General features: G+C 45.5%; 1 protein-coding gene across 1 annotated transcript in view; it reads left to right on the forward strand.

The window, feature by feature from the left end:
• Nucleotides 1–809: 809 nt before the first annotated feature.
• The window catches only part of SOGA3 (SOGA family member 3), a 32,826-nt gene continuing 18,586 nt past the window's right edge, over nt 810–15,049 (forward strand). The window contains 4 exon segments of the mRNA XM_039530813.1: nt 810–1,131; nt 1,134–1,651; nt 2,301–2,525; nt 6,144–6,302. Coding sequence (XP_039386747.1) covers nt 810–1,131; nt 1,134–1,651; nt 2,301–2,525; nt 6,144–6,302 — 1,224 coding nt within the window.

Below are 15,049 nucleotides of genomic sequence, written 5' to 3' on the forward strand. Positions count from 1 at the left end.
GTGTGCAACCCCAAGAGCATAAAATACTCCCTTCCCCTCCCCTCTTGCAAATGTCCTTTTTGACAGCTTGGTGGGTGCTTTCTAGCACGATAGAGAGCTACATTAGCATCTCTAGCTAGACACACGGAACAACGGAGGACAAAGCAAGGAAGATGTGTGTGTACGAGACAAGTGCCACTTGCCATTCTTTACTGAATGAAACCACGAGTTCTGACATCAGCAGAAAAAAATCTCCCCTAGAGACACAAAGGAGCCAGGGTCTGATCTCAGCTACACTAAAGTTGCTCACATGATTTCAACAAAGTTACTCCGAATTTACATGGGTGTAAAGGAGACCAGACTTTGGCTGGCCATCCCAGACTGCGAGGTCTGCAAAGAACAGCAATTTTGAACTTGCTAGGGATTGAAATCAGGTGCCCGAATTCATAGCTGTATGGAGCTGGCTTGGAACAAAGCGCTCAGCCTCTGGCCTCCAGGCGCCTTCCCTCTTCCGCAGCAACGCGGCCCCTAGAGAATAGCTTGGAGGGAGCGGGCAGTATGTACATACCCCCCGCGGGCTGAGCCCCCCTCCCTAGCGCTGGGGCTGGGCGCGTGCTGCCCCGCGGGGCTCCATGCCTGGGTTTCCCTGCTAGCAAGCCCAGCTGCGGGTGTGCCGCGCTCAGTCCGGTGCGAGCACTGAGCGTGTGCGCCTCTCTCTGCCCCCCGTTCCCTTCTCTGTGCAGCTCGTTCCCCAGCTCCCAGGGAGGCGGCGGAGGAGGATGCCCCGGCTGCCTGCCGCCAGCGAGGCTCCCCGGCGCTAGCAAGCCGCGATGAACCAGCCGCCTGCCGGGGGCGCTGCAGCTGCTTCCGAGCCTCGCCAGCATCCGGAGGGGAGCAGCAGCAGCAGAAAGCAGCAGCAGCAGCGAGCGTCCTCTCCGGCAGGCCCCAGGGACAGCCGCCCCGCCGCCACCCCCCCGCGAGCCGCCGCGGCCGCCTCCAAAGGCAGCTGGGCGCGGCCGCCGCCGGGGCAGAGAGGCGGCCGGGGCCGGGGGGACAAGCCGCCGCCCGCGCTGCTGAGGGGCGCGGCGCTGCCGGGAGCTGTCCAGCCCGCGGCTGGTGCTGAAGCGCAGCCGCCCGCGGCGGGGCAGCCGCAGCCTCCCGGGCGCCGGAGCCGCCTCCCCCCGCCACGGAGCCAGCCGGCGAGGAGCCGCCGCCCGCGGGAGGAGGGGGCGGAGGAGCGGGCGAGCGGGAGGGGGCAGCCGCGCTGCAGCCGCCGCCCAGGAACTGGAGGGGCAAAGCGGGGCGGGCTCCGCAGAGGTTAGGCGGGAGGCGGCCCCGGCCTCCATCTCCATCGCCGTGTGGCGCGGGCAGGGGCCGCGCGGCGGGCGGCGGCGGGTGCTGGCGGGAGGGCTGCCTGCAGACTGAGCTCATCCAGTTCCACCTGCGCCGGGGGCTGGCGGCCGCGGCCCAGATGCAAACCAAGGGCGGCAACCACAGCAGCGCCGCCGACCCGGCCGAGGCGCCCCTGGCCTCCTCCCCCTCGCCCATGGCGGCGGCCGGGCCCGAGGGGCTGCAGCAGGGCGCTGGGGGCGGCGGGAGCCCGAGCCCGCCCCAGCAGGAGGAGCTGCAGGAGGAGATGGAGAGACTGCGGGAGGAGAACGAGACCCTCAAGGTGAGCGGGGGATGGGCGATGGGCGCGAGATCCCCCCTTTATTCCCCTGAGGAGGAAGATGGGGTGTGAACCCCGCCTCTGGGCAGTTGGGGGTGGAAGTAGGCAATGCCTGGTTCCTCCATCCCCCTAAAAAGGGGCCTAGCACATAGCATCCACCCCCGGCAGAGGTGGAGGGTGGGGCTGGGAAGATTCCTCTGGGGAGATTCGTGATCTGAGCTGGAAAGGGGCAAGGCCTGTCACCCACAACCTTCCTGGGGAGTGACGGGGGGAGTGGAAGGGGAGAGAGCGGGTTAGCCGATCCCTTCTGCTGCTCCACATCTGTGGGTGAGCAGGATGTTGCACAGCAGATACAAAGCATCATGGGCTAGATCTCTGCATGTTTCCTATTTCTTCTGCTAGCTCATGCCAGGGAGGATTTATAATAATATCAGTATAATATATACAAGGCAATAATGTGTTTTAGTTCACAGTATCTCTTTTACTGCCCTCCATTTCTCCCATTTGTCTTATTTTTTAATGGGCATGGAGGGAGAAGACCTGTTTTCCAGCTGCATTTTAGCCACATTTCCCTATGTTTTATCTGTGTATCTCTGATATTTATTTTCTTGGTTCATCTGTTTGTGTTCTCCTGTGCCTGACTGGGTGTCAGAATGAGATAGATGAGTTGAGAACTGAGATGGATGAGATGAGGGACAGTTTCTTCGAGGAGGATGCTTGTCAGCTGCAGGAAATGCGTCATGAATTGGAGAGAGCCAACAAGAATTGCCGAATCCTACAGTATCGGCTCCGCAAGGCTGAGCGCAAGAGGCTCCGCTATGCACAGACTGGGGAGATCGATGGAGAGCTCCTGCGCAGCATGGAGCAGGACCTCAAGGTACAGAAGCACCTAGTCTCAGTGTGTGGGTGGGTAGTTAAAGAAGGAGAGAACTGAGTGCTGAGGCAAAATGGTGCTCCCATATCCTAGTCTCTGACTCACACATTCTGCTCCATACCAGTTTGAAACACACATTTTCTAGACTATGCAGGGAGCACAGGGTATAGGATGACAGACTTACCCTTTGATTTGGGGGGCAGAATTTTATGGGCCATGTTTTGGGCTTCAGACGTGTCTTTTATTCAGTCTTTACTGAAGCGAATTCTTGGTGAAGTCATCAGGAGTTTAAGTAATTTCCCTGAGTGATTACACTCGGACCTTTTTAGGTCATTACAAACAAAACAACTTACACCCTATGGGCCAATTTTTGTAACCCAACTGAATAGTCCCATTGACTCCAGTGGGACCATTAGAGTATTTACTCAGGCTTCAGTGAGATTATTTGTATGAAGAAGTTATTCATAGGGTGAAATCACATCTCCACTGAAGTCAATGGAAAAACTCCCATTGACTTCAGTGGGAGACAGGATTTCAGCCATAAATCTTAAGGCCAGAAGGGACCATTATGATCATCTTATCTGACCTCTTGCATAATACAAGCCATAGAGTTTCACCAAGGGATTCCTGCCTCAAGTCCATAACTTCTGGCTGAGCTACAGCAAATATTTTAGAAAGAAAACCAATCACTTCAAGTGATGGAAGATCCACTGGATTCATAGGTAAGTTGTTCCAATGGTTAATTGCCCTCATTGTTAAATATTCATTGGGCCAAATTTGTGCCTTATTTCTCATCTGTGTGCTTTATTTCTAGTCTGAATTTTTCTACCTTTAGTTTCTATTCACCACATCTTGTTATGCCTTTAACTGCTGAATTATATACCTCTACTGTTAGAAATCTTGTCACTGTACTTATCAGCTGTGATCAAATCACCTATTAACCATCTCTTTAAACTAGATACATGCTTTAGTCACTGTAAGGCAAGTTTTACATAACTCAAATAATTCTTGTAGCTCTTTTCTGAATCCTTTTCAATGTGTCAACATCCTTTTAAAAGTGTGGATACTGGAACGGCACATCATGAGTGTGAGTGAGTGGAAAAAAAAAAATTTTTTATTTATAATACAACATATAGAAGTCTAGAAATGAAATTAATAGGCAGCAATTTTAAAGCAAATAAAACAAAAAAAAGTTCTTTCTTCTTTCACGCACGCGCTCAGCAACTTGTGGAACCCTTAGGAGAGGAGGAAGTGAGGGCTAGGACTATATGAAAAGGGGAAAGGATAAATTCAAATTCATGGTGGCTAAGTCCATAAATGGGCCAGGATGGGGTAAGAATGGGTGTCCCTAGCCTCTGTTCGTTCAGGGGAGAGAGATGGATGGGGAGAGAGAGAGAGATCATTCATGCCTGTTAGGTTCCACTCCCTCAGGGCACCTGGCATTGGCCACTGTCGGTAGACAGATACTGGGGGGAGATGACCTTTGGTCTGACCCCTGCACGCCTTTCTTATGTTCTTATGTTCTTATGTTCTTATGGTATTCCAATAGTGATGTTGGTAATGCCATATACAATGATAAAAACATCTTATTTCTACTATCACTCAATATTCCCCTGCATATACATTAAAGGATCACATTTGCTGTCTTAGCCAGTGCATTGCAGCTGAGTATCCACCATGCCCCCTAAATCCTGTTCTGAGTTACTTCTTTCTAAAATAAAGTTCCTCATCCTACAAAGGTGACTTATATTCCAGATATTTGATCTTGCATTTAGCTATATTAAAATGCATGTTGGTCAAGTGAGCATAGTTTACCATGTGATCCAGATTGCTCCATAGAACTGACTTGCCCTTATTATTGTTTGCCACTCCACCAATTTTTGTGTCGTCTACAACCTTTACCAGCAATTGATTTTATGCTTTCTTCAGGATGTGTGATAAAGACGTAGAATAGCACTGGGACAAAAACAGATCCCTGGAGGATCCCACTAGAAATGACCCCATTGGATGATGATTTTTAATCAGAATATTTTGCATGACTATGTAAAAAACCTTACAGAAGTCTCAATACATTATGTCAGTATAGTTACCTTTGTCAGCCAAATAGTTAGTCTTGTCAAAAAAGGATATGAAGTGCTATTCAGCCTCAGGGTTGCAGAATCTAGGCCATATATCTGAATTTCCTGCCATGCCTGGGCTTAGAGGGAGGGTAACAGATGCTACTTGTGGAATCCCCTATGTTGGAGGACTACCCAACTGATCAATTAAGCACAAAAGTGGGGGAAAGGAGGTCAGGATCTAGTCCTCTGACTTGATGTGATTTTCACCCTATCCTGCAGTCCCTTAGCCTAGGAATTCAGCAAAGATGTCCCCTCCCCCTCCAAGGTCTGTGTGCATATGTGTGTGTGTAAGGGGTGGGGCGTAGGGATGGGGAAGTCATTGAATGAATGCTGCAGCCTATTGTATCCGTACTTCACACACAATTGTGTTTCCTGTCATGAAAGAGTGAGGTACTAGCTTCAACTGTTTTTTGATAGATAAAATTCTTCTGCATTGCTTTCTATGCATTATTTTTTTCTTTAGAGTTCTGTGTATGGGTGTGTACATGAAATATAACAGAGTATTAAAAACATGTAACAAATATTGTATTGGCCATAAAAAGATAGAACTCTGAGCTCAGACTTAGGTAATGCAAACACCAAAGAAGGATTAACTGTGTCTTCAATTTTTAAAGAAACTAACACGTAAGATCTTTCAAAATGATTGTATCGAATTTATCGTAGCTGTTGTTGTTTACCTAAATATTTGATATATGTTATTACTATTTTAAAAGTGCCAAAAAGTTATAATATGATGTTCTGAATGGCATAATTGTCATTTACATAAATGAAAAAAAGGGATTGGGTGATGGTACATTTCCTTAAACCTTCCCCCTGTGTCTGTGCAATTCAAAATTGAAAACAAAAACCATGAATGCTTCTATGCACTTTAAAAACGTGATACTGAATTTTAGTGTTCGACACAGGAGTCTGGTCACAAAATCTAAGGCTTATCTTATTTTTAAAATTAAAGGAATTAGCAACAATAAAGACTAGATTGTGACCAACCTTGCATGCCTAAACAGGGGGGAGGAAGTGAGGAGCTGTCCCCTCATTTGTGCTTCATATGGCTGGAGAGGGTAGACCTTGCTGTTAGTCAGTGCTTCCATGGGCATTAACTGTCTGAAAGGGACATGCCTGGGTGCAGTAGGAAAGGAAGCAGTGAGTGAAGGAGTTGGGAGAACTGTCAATGCAGAATTCAGTCCCTTTCAAGTACAGTTTCCAAGGATGGTGGAGTTACTGCTTCATTGTGCACATCTGGGAGTCCAGAGATGGAGTATTTGTTTAGGGCCTAGACCAACTCCCACTGAAATCAATGGAAAGAATCTTCTTTCCTAACTTTAATGAAAGTTAGGCTGAGTTCTTAGGTAGCCAGAATCCCACTGGTTGACTCTGGCTTCTGCACATCTCTTCCACACCCTTCTGCTGAAAAAAGTCATAAGTGGTAATTCAGACAGTACTGCAGAAATACATATTTTTCATGTATGTAATTATTTATTTTTGCAAACACCATTTCATTTAGGTTGCAAAAGATGTCTCAGTAAGACTTCATCATGAGTTAGAAAATGTGGAAGAAAAACGAGCCACAACAGAAGATGAAAATGAAAAGTTAAGACAGCAGCTTATAGAAGTTGAGATTACTAAACAGGCTCTTCAGAATGAACTGGAAAAAGTGAAGGAGGTTAGTGTTATTTACTGGTGATACTTCAAAATATGTGAACTGTTTTTATTTCAACCTGAAGTTCTGAAATTACCACTGCTGAAATAACTAATATTCCATATACGTGTTGCAGTTATATGAGAGTTCTGAGGGTGCAGAACCAAAGGTGGCAAATGGTCAGGTTGAATAGCTTGATTATTGAGAAGTTGTAAACAAATTGGAGAAATTAAATGGGCTGTAAATATCATTTCAAAGACATACATAACCAAACTGTTGTCTTGCTTTTTTCTGAAACTGGGAGATTGTGGAACTGTCATAGCTAAGCTGTGGGGCTCTGAGACAGTCTGCCTATGTAAGGCAGATGCCTGAGGAATGCTATGGGGAGTTTTAGTATAAATGTGCTGAATGGTGTCCTGCATACCTGCTTTTGTAAACTGGAGTATGTGCTCCCCCAGCAACTCCTGTTAGATGCTAGCAGGCATGCAGAGGAGCTAGGTCTTGACCATGTTCCCATCCTAGCTACATTCCCTTTGAGTTTTGGAATATTAATGGGTGCACTAGCTGTCATTTCAGCCTAGTGCTCAATGAAATGTTAGGTCTGTATTGTACCTGACTTGTTCACATGTGCTAGGCTGAAGAAAATGCTCTTTATCCTCTTCCCCAGCGCCTAGGTTCAAGAGCACCCAGATTTTTCTTAATAAAAGAAAAGTCTGCAACAGCAATACATAGCGCAGCAGATTGAAAGGTAACAAAGCAAGCATTAACAAGAAACAGTGTGTGGATTAAAAATGACTATTCCAAACAGATTTAAGAAATAACTCACCATTTCAGTATATTCATTCAGTGAATGCCACTGGCTGCCATTTTAGTGAGACTTTCCAACAGTTCAGTTGCTAGTCTGATCTTGTTAGAGGGTGAAGACATGTATTTAAGTAGCTAAGTAAGGTAGGAGATTGTCAGCATTGTAGGATAAGTTCTATTATTTTTAGAATTTGTTTTGTTTAATTTAACAGTGGTTTCATGTACACAGTACCTGTGTTTTCTTTGCAGGTGTTGATACTCACACTTGTCAGTAGAGGATAAAGTGGTATCCATTGCCACACCCCCACAAACTTCCTCCCATTGCTTTTCCACCTAGTAACTGGTTTGCCAAGAACATGAAAATCAGAGCCTGCTCCATCCTCCATGCTTGAGACGCTCTTCGTCTTCTGGTTTTGTTCTGGTCTTCACCATAAAACACCACTTCTCTCAGCTGCCAGACCCATCTGCTCTATGAGACTGTGGTACTTCTCTAGTTACCCTTAGTACTTGTTGCTAGACTCAGCCTTGCTCCAAACCTTCCCCAGTTTCAGTCCATTCAGACTCCCTGGGTTGTTGTTCAGGGTTCAGTCCTACTTCTGACTCTTTTGCCCCAGTCCACTGCTGAAGGTTATGCCATGGTTAGCTTCTACCTCACAACCTGCTTCCTCTTGGTCTTTGAATTAAGATCAAATGTGGTATCAGTTTAATATCTCATACATCATCTATTAGGGAGCTACATCTTGTACATGCAGGGGAATTAACTTGATAATGGCCTTTGTCATCATTAGCTTCTATGATCTCCTCCTAAATCCTGGATCTATTCTGTATACACTTCTATCCCATGCCACTGAACCATGGATTTGCTCCTCATATCTTCCACTTCTCCCCCTGTCTTGAGTATCTGTCGCTTTCGTTCTCTGGTCCAGCAAGAAGGATCCTTGGAACTCTGGGACGAAGGAGAAAGCCAAGCTGGATTAGAGGCTGGTGCTATTCTTCTTGGTAATAGCTTCAGAAAGTCAGAGCTCACTGATGATCCCTGTTATCACAGAATGGGGACACTGGGCCAGAGAGGAGAAATGGGACACCCTTTGGAGACTGGGCACCAGAAATCAGGGCCCTGGGTACAGACACTGGTCATGAGAGGCAAAGTTGTATCTCTATGCTGAGTTGGAGTGATGAGCTGCACCCTAAGGATGGGGTAGGTTATTATTATCAGGCTGGACCAAAAAAGTCAAGAGAGAGACTTGTACCTCATCCATTTGGAGAAGGAACCTGGAGGAGGATGCTGACCTTGGCTAGCATTTTCAGCACAGGATGGGGGATATAGAAAGATGGCTGAGGAGAAGCAGTTCAGACAGAGGAGAGGGATATTGAAGAAAAGTCTAATATTATGCATGTTGCAAGCCTTTTGCCAGTTGGAAGAGCAAAGGAGAAGCTAGGGACAGAATACTGATTTCCCGTCTTGCAAACTTGAAGTTCAGCATCTGTGAAGAAACTGTGAAAGTAATGTTAACATGAAACCACCATTAGAACAATCCAAATAATTCTGAAGTATAATAGAATATACCTACACCAAATTTATCTGTCTGCTGCCTCTCATATCTTCAGATGCTGATCTACATTTCTTGTGTCTTCAGTGACGTCATCAGACTGCCACAATGGCGGCTTCCTATTTTCTTGTGAATTATTTCTCTTTGGAACTCTAGTTCCACAATCTCTTCTCATCCTGAACAGCATTTTCTCATTTGAGTAATCCCATCAAAATCAGTTGAACTTCTTTTCTGAATAAGTTCTACTCAGTGCGAGGAGGAGGCCAGATTCTGATCTCAGTTATTCCAGTTGTTATTCACTGAATTATTCACTGAAGTCAGTGGAGTTACTCTTGATTTACAACAGAGCAACTGTGATCTGAATATGTCTCAGTAATTTGAATATCTTTTATATTGCATGTCACCAAATTTGCTGGAGAAATGCAAAATCCTAAATTCATATATTGGAAAAGTATTGAGCCTCTCTGTTCTTTAAAATGCATTGAAGTGTAACTTCTGTTGGGAATTTGCTCTTTTTCTATGACAAACAGTGTGGAGACAGCAGAGATATGTGAAATGAGACACAAGAAAGTGTTGTGGAAGACTCCTGTGCTAAGTAGCATGCCCCAGCTCACCAAGCAGAGAGTGACCAGAGCCAAACATTTCATAGTAAAGATGCCAGGCCTTTAAGGCTGCTGTTAAAGAAGATGGGTTGGCCATATTGCAAGCATGTGGCATTAAAAGTACATAGGTTGTGCACAGATTGATCCAGAGATCTTCCCTGGACATTTTTACACACATACAGACATACACACATACGTGTGCACACACATGCACTTACACATTTGGTATCAGATTCCTCTCTGCATTTGGAACAGTTGAAAATTGAAGGAACCATGGCGTGTTGCCTCATGAGTGGACATTAATGTTGCTCATGGCTGCAACAGCTTGCAATCAGTTTGACATCAGAATTTAGGGAGCTGTTTTGGGGTAGCATGTGATAGAACTGTGTTTTCCACTGACTGCTCCCACCTGCAGCCTGATGATGCCCTATTTAATACACTGTGCAGATTCTTTGCTTAGCAACCTTACCACTGCATATCTCCAGATGGAAGCAGGCCAGTTAAGCTGCAGTGCAGAATGCAGGTTTTTCATGTGCACAGTGGGGCTTCAGCCTTTCTTTGTAGCAAATTACTACTAATTGCTTATATCTGTGCCCCATTATTAATAATTATCATGAATAGTAATATTTTTATTGCAGGCAGCATACAATGCTAGATATACAGGTTCTGTAATTCATTTGGGTTCTCTAGCATATTTGTTAGATTTTTAAGCACTTCAGTTCATCATTAGATATGCAACTTAATATTAAATATTTAGTAGAGGTTGGACATTTATCAAGGTCAGCAAATATACCGTATTATTATTTAAAGCTGACAAAGGCATAATAATGAGTAATTAATTACTTAGGGCTACATTTTTGTAGCCTTTATGTAGTTTCTCAGAGGTGTAGTAGAAAGTACGGATTCCCCCATCTCATGCATGCACATTAATGCCAAATTCAATTGCAGCCAAGCACTTGGATGTATAGGTGTTGCGCCCTAGATGCTTCCTGTTGGGTGAAATAGAGTAGGTATGGAGTAGGCTGGTGGCTGGGGGGAGAATGCTAAACCCCATAAATGGGTTTCAGAAATCACTTCTCCAGTGCAAAGGTAAAGCCCTGGGAGGCCTTGTCCCTTTCTGAGATGGCCGGGGGATGTGTCTTTGCCGTCCCCTTGAAAATCCATCCAAATTTGGCCGAGGTATAAGCCACTGAAAAATTTTAGCTCACACATGCTTGGTAAAGATTTGTTAGAGTTTGGCAGCTAAATTCTCAGATGTTTCCACTCACAGTGAGTATGCTCCAATCCCTCACAGATCCTTTGTGTCAACTGGATTGTGCATACATCATCCCCACAGAGTGACTGAATGTGGTCCAGCCCAGGGTTCTAGGACTGAGCAGAACTTTCCCTGTAATTATTCCTCTTGGCTGCTGGGGCTACTGTGGCATCAGAACTGGGAGCAGGGAGATTGTGCTTTCTGTGTCTCCCCCTCTCCCCCACTGGAGACAGGGGAATGGTGAGGCAGATTCAGACAGGGACAGGCTGATCTAGTTGTAGTCTCCATTCCCAGCAGTCCTAATCTCCTCCTTGACGTTCCGCATCCGAGTCCCAGTTTCCCCTCCCCCTCCCCCAGTGTCTCCCTGGCCACTCCCAATCTCCTTGACAGACAGTATCTGTCTCCCTCCACAACTCCTTGTTCACAGTCTCCTTGCCCAACCAGTTCCAGATCTCCCCTCCTGACTCCTCATCTGATCTACTTCTTTCCTGTCTTCCAGTCCCCAGTTGTCTCCCTGTTCCTCTCCGTCCTTGTTATACTCCCCCTGTCGTGCTGACTCCGTCTAGGGTGACCAGACAGCAAGTCTGAAAATTTGGGATGGGGGTAGGGGGTAATAGGACCCTATATAAGAAAAAGATCCAAAAATTGGGACTGTCCCTATAAAATCGGGACATCTGGTCACCCTAGCTCCGTCTCCCTCCCTGGATTCCTCATCCAGTCTGTCTCCCTGGCTTCTTGTCCCAGTCTCCACCCTCCTTCCTTGCCCCATTGTACCAGTTCCTTTGCCCAGCCAGTCGCAGTTCTACTCTGCACCTGGGGTCTTTGTCAGATTCACCTCCCTTGCCCCCATTTCCTCCTATTGGTCCCTAGTCTCAGGCTCCCCCGTTCCCTGCGGCTCCTAGTCTGACTTCAGTTTTCTCCACCCCCAGCTGGCTCCCAGTCTCCTCTGCTCCCTGTTTATCTCACTAGCACCCAGTCCCAGCTTCCCCTTCCCCCAGGTCACAGTCTCCTTGCTTAGTCAATGCCAGTCTCCCAGTCTGTCTCTCAACCTACCCTCTCCTGGGTCCCAGCCCCAGGTTCCTTGCCCAACATGTCCCAGTCTCCATCCCGGCTCTTAGTCCCTGTCCTTCTTGCAACTCCCAGTCACAGTTTCTTTTCCCTGCCCTTGCCACCAAGTCCCACTCTCACCAGGCTCCTTTTCCCAGTCTACTTCCTTCCCTCCTATCTACTCCAGCTCTCGTTCTCTCTGCATTCAAGTCGGGTGGCTTTCTCCCCCATGCTGTCTGTGTGCCAGCAGGCAAGAGTTACTGAAAGCACAGGGGAGAAATGTTCCCCGTTCTCAGTTCTGGTGCCCAGCCCCACTTTGATCTGGACCAGCCAACAACAGCAAATACAGGGAAATTCAGGCTTTGTCCCTGTAACCATGCTGTGGGGATGGCTTATGTACAATCTGGTCAGCATTAGGAGCTATGAGGGGATGGCACATGCTCAGCACACATGGAATCTTCAGAGATTTTAGCTGCTAAACTCTAAGAAGTTTCTACTGAGCATGCGAGAACTACAGTTTTTGAGAGCATTATTAGAATTTGGCCAAATTTGGGCAGATTTCCACAGGAACAGCTAAAAGGCACATTCTTGACACAAAGACCACTCCCTGCATTATTTCAAGTCCTTGCTCCCAAGCATGAATTAGATAAGTTCATGGATGATAGGTCCATCAATGGCGCCCCTAGCCTCTGTGTGCCAGAAGCTGGGAATGAGCAACAGGAAATGGATCACTTGATGATTATCTGTTCTGTTCATTCCCTCTGGGGCACCTGGCATTGGCCACTGTCGGAAGACAGGATACTGGGCTAGATGGACCTGTGGTCTGACCCAGTATAGCCGTTCTTATGTTCTTATGAGTGTGCTGGACCTTCTCAAAGAAAAGGTTGCCAAAATTCTTTTATATTGGCAAGACAACGTATTTTTCCTAGCCTTATTATCAGAAATGGCTGAACCATTTCATCTGAAACTTTAAAAAAAAATCAGCCTAAAGCACACCACACAGCATGGAAAACTTCAGCATAAATAGTTTGTTTGGCAAAGATATAAGCAAGTAAAACCAAGATCTAATCATTAGAGGTGTTGGTCAATCTCCTGTTGACTTCAGTGCACAAGGAATGCAACATCAGGCCTCTGGTGGCCATGCAGTGACCAGTGTAATTGGTGGAGTGCCGGGCTTATGAGGGGGGAAAAGAGAGGATAGTTGTACAAGGGCCCTGAGCTCAGGGGGGGCCCCCAACACATCTCTAACTGGGGTGAAATGGGAGTAGGTCCCCAGCAAACAATTTTTTCTCGATGGGCCTTGGTGGAGCTGATGTGGAGAATTTTGTAATCTGCTCTGTGATTGCGTTCATTTTATTTTGTTTTAGAACTGTACTTCTCACAGTTGTATTTGGGAATATAGTCAATTTTTATAAACTGACCAGTGTATGTGGAATATGTTCAATTGTGTAAATACTAACAACTTTCGGTCTGGTTCTGCCACTTTCTGCTCATACTGAGTAGTATTTCTAACACTGCAGGTAGTCCCACTGCAATGAACAGGAGGAGTATGTGCATAGTAACGTACTGTTTAATGTGAGCCCAGCTGACAGACTTGAACCAATAGTTAACAATTGTTAACTAAATACAACAGACCACGCCCAAACAATAAACACTATGGGTTAGATTATGCCCTTGTTTGGCCTACCTGGATTTTGGGCCTAAGTCTTTTGGGGAGTGCAGCCTCCGCTCTCTAGCTGTTTACCACCCTGCAAGCAGGTGGGCAGGGAAGGGGGAAAAAGGGACGGGGAATGGATGGGGACTTGGCCCTGTTCCTCTACTCACTGGCTAGAGTAGTTGGCCAGGCCCATGTTGGAACAAGTAATCTGCACCCTTTCTGGAGTTCTAATAACTTACTTGTTCCTGGCACAAGATGGCAGCAGGGGAGGATTTGTGATTCTTTCAATCACAGTTTCTTCCTGGGTCTGCTCCAGGGACAGAGGGCTCAGTCTGTCTGTATAGCAAAACATCTATCAATGATATCCCTACCTAGAGGATTTCAGTTATTGGGGCTCTCGGTCTGTCGCCTTTTATGAAAGCTTAATTAAAAATCAGAATTAAGATATTTTATTTCCAAAAGGTCTGAGAAGCAAAATCAAATCCAGGATTTATTTAGCAAAATATTCCCAAAATGCTCCCCAAACCTAGTGTTCTGTAAGCACTCTATATACAGACTGACAGACCCCGCCACTGACTTCCACTGGAGTCCTATATGTGCAGGACTCACATGACTGCCCTTCCCCCAATATTTTTCTTTTTAAAACAATGCTGAATATGGATGTTGCTCAAAGTCTGTGGGTGTGATTCTGACACCCTTGGTCACCGTAACTAATACCTTATTCTGTGAATATTCCCAATGATTTCACTAGGATCTAGGTTATCAGAATTTGGCCCCATGTAGGTGCTTTAAAGATGAGGAAACTGTCGTGTTGAAAAACAAGATAATCCCCACAACAAAATATATTGTAGCTGTTCCCTTTAAGTCTTTTGAAAATGATGTTAATGATGTGTCACAAGCAGAAAAAAAATGGTTGAGAAGTATATACCAGTGTGATGCAAACTGAGTTTATCCAAGTGGAAACTGAACAGCCTGATGGTCATTAAAAATATGGGCTCCAAACCACTTGTAAAATAGTACTGGAATATTTTTTTCAGGCTCAAGATATGCCTTCCTACAAGGAGATTTTCATTCGAAAAATGGCTAACAGGACCTTTTCAGGGTGACAGTGCTGCCCAAGTGCTGCTTGGTGTATTGTCATCAAATTGTCCCCAAGTTTACAAGGAATTTATATTAGCAGTTTTGCCTGTTTATCAGAAAATAATACAAATTGGCAAATATAATGAAGATAATATAAGTAGGATACTTTTAAAACTGAGGGAAACGGTATACTTTAAAAGTAATTCTATCGTCACCTGTGATCACCAGAATAAAATTGCCCCAGTGCATTGGCTTATTAAAGGCTGCTAGCTGTTTGAACTTGAAGACATAGTAATACTGTACTGGCTTGCCTTTCTTTCCTTCCTAATGCCAGGATAATGTTGTTCTGATTTTCTTTTTTTCTTTACTTGATATGGGCAGCCCCAAGTTTCCACATGTAGTGGTGGTGGTTGTGGATATTTTTTATTTATTTATTTATTTATTTATTTATTTAATGATAGTGCAGAGAAGTCCCAACTGAGTTCAGGGCCTCTTTATATTAGGCAACGTACAAAAGAAAGAGACAATACCTGTCCCAGAGAGTTTACAATCGAAATAGATAAAACAGACAAAGAGTGAAAAAAGGAAGCATTATTATCCCCATTTTACAGATGGGGAACTGAGGCACAGAGAGAGTAAGTGATTTGCGCAGAGTCACACTGAAAATATGTAGCAGAACAAGGCACTGAACACATATGTCCTGCTTCCCAATTCAGTGCATTAAGCGTAAGACCAACTTTCTTTTGAACCACTGTTCTCATCACTAGAGTTTCTGA

The sequence above is a fragment of the Mauremys reevesii genome, linkage group 3 (genome assembly GCF_016161935.1).
Source record: "Mauremys reevesii isolate NIE-2019 linkage group 3, ASM1616193v1, whole genome shotgun sequence".
Classification (NCBI taxonomy): Eukaryota; Metazoa; Chordata; order Testudines; family Geoemydidae; genus Mauremys; species Mauremys reevesii.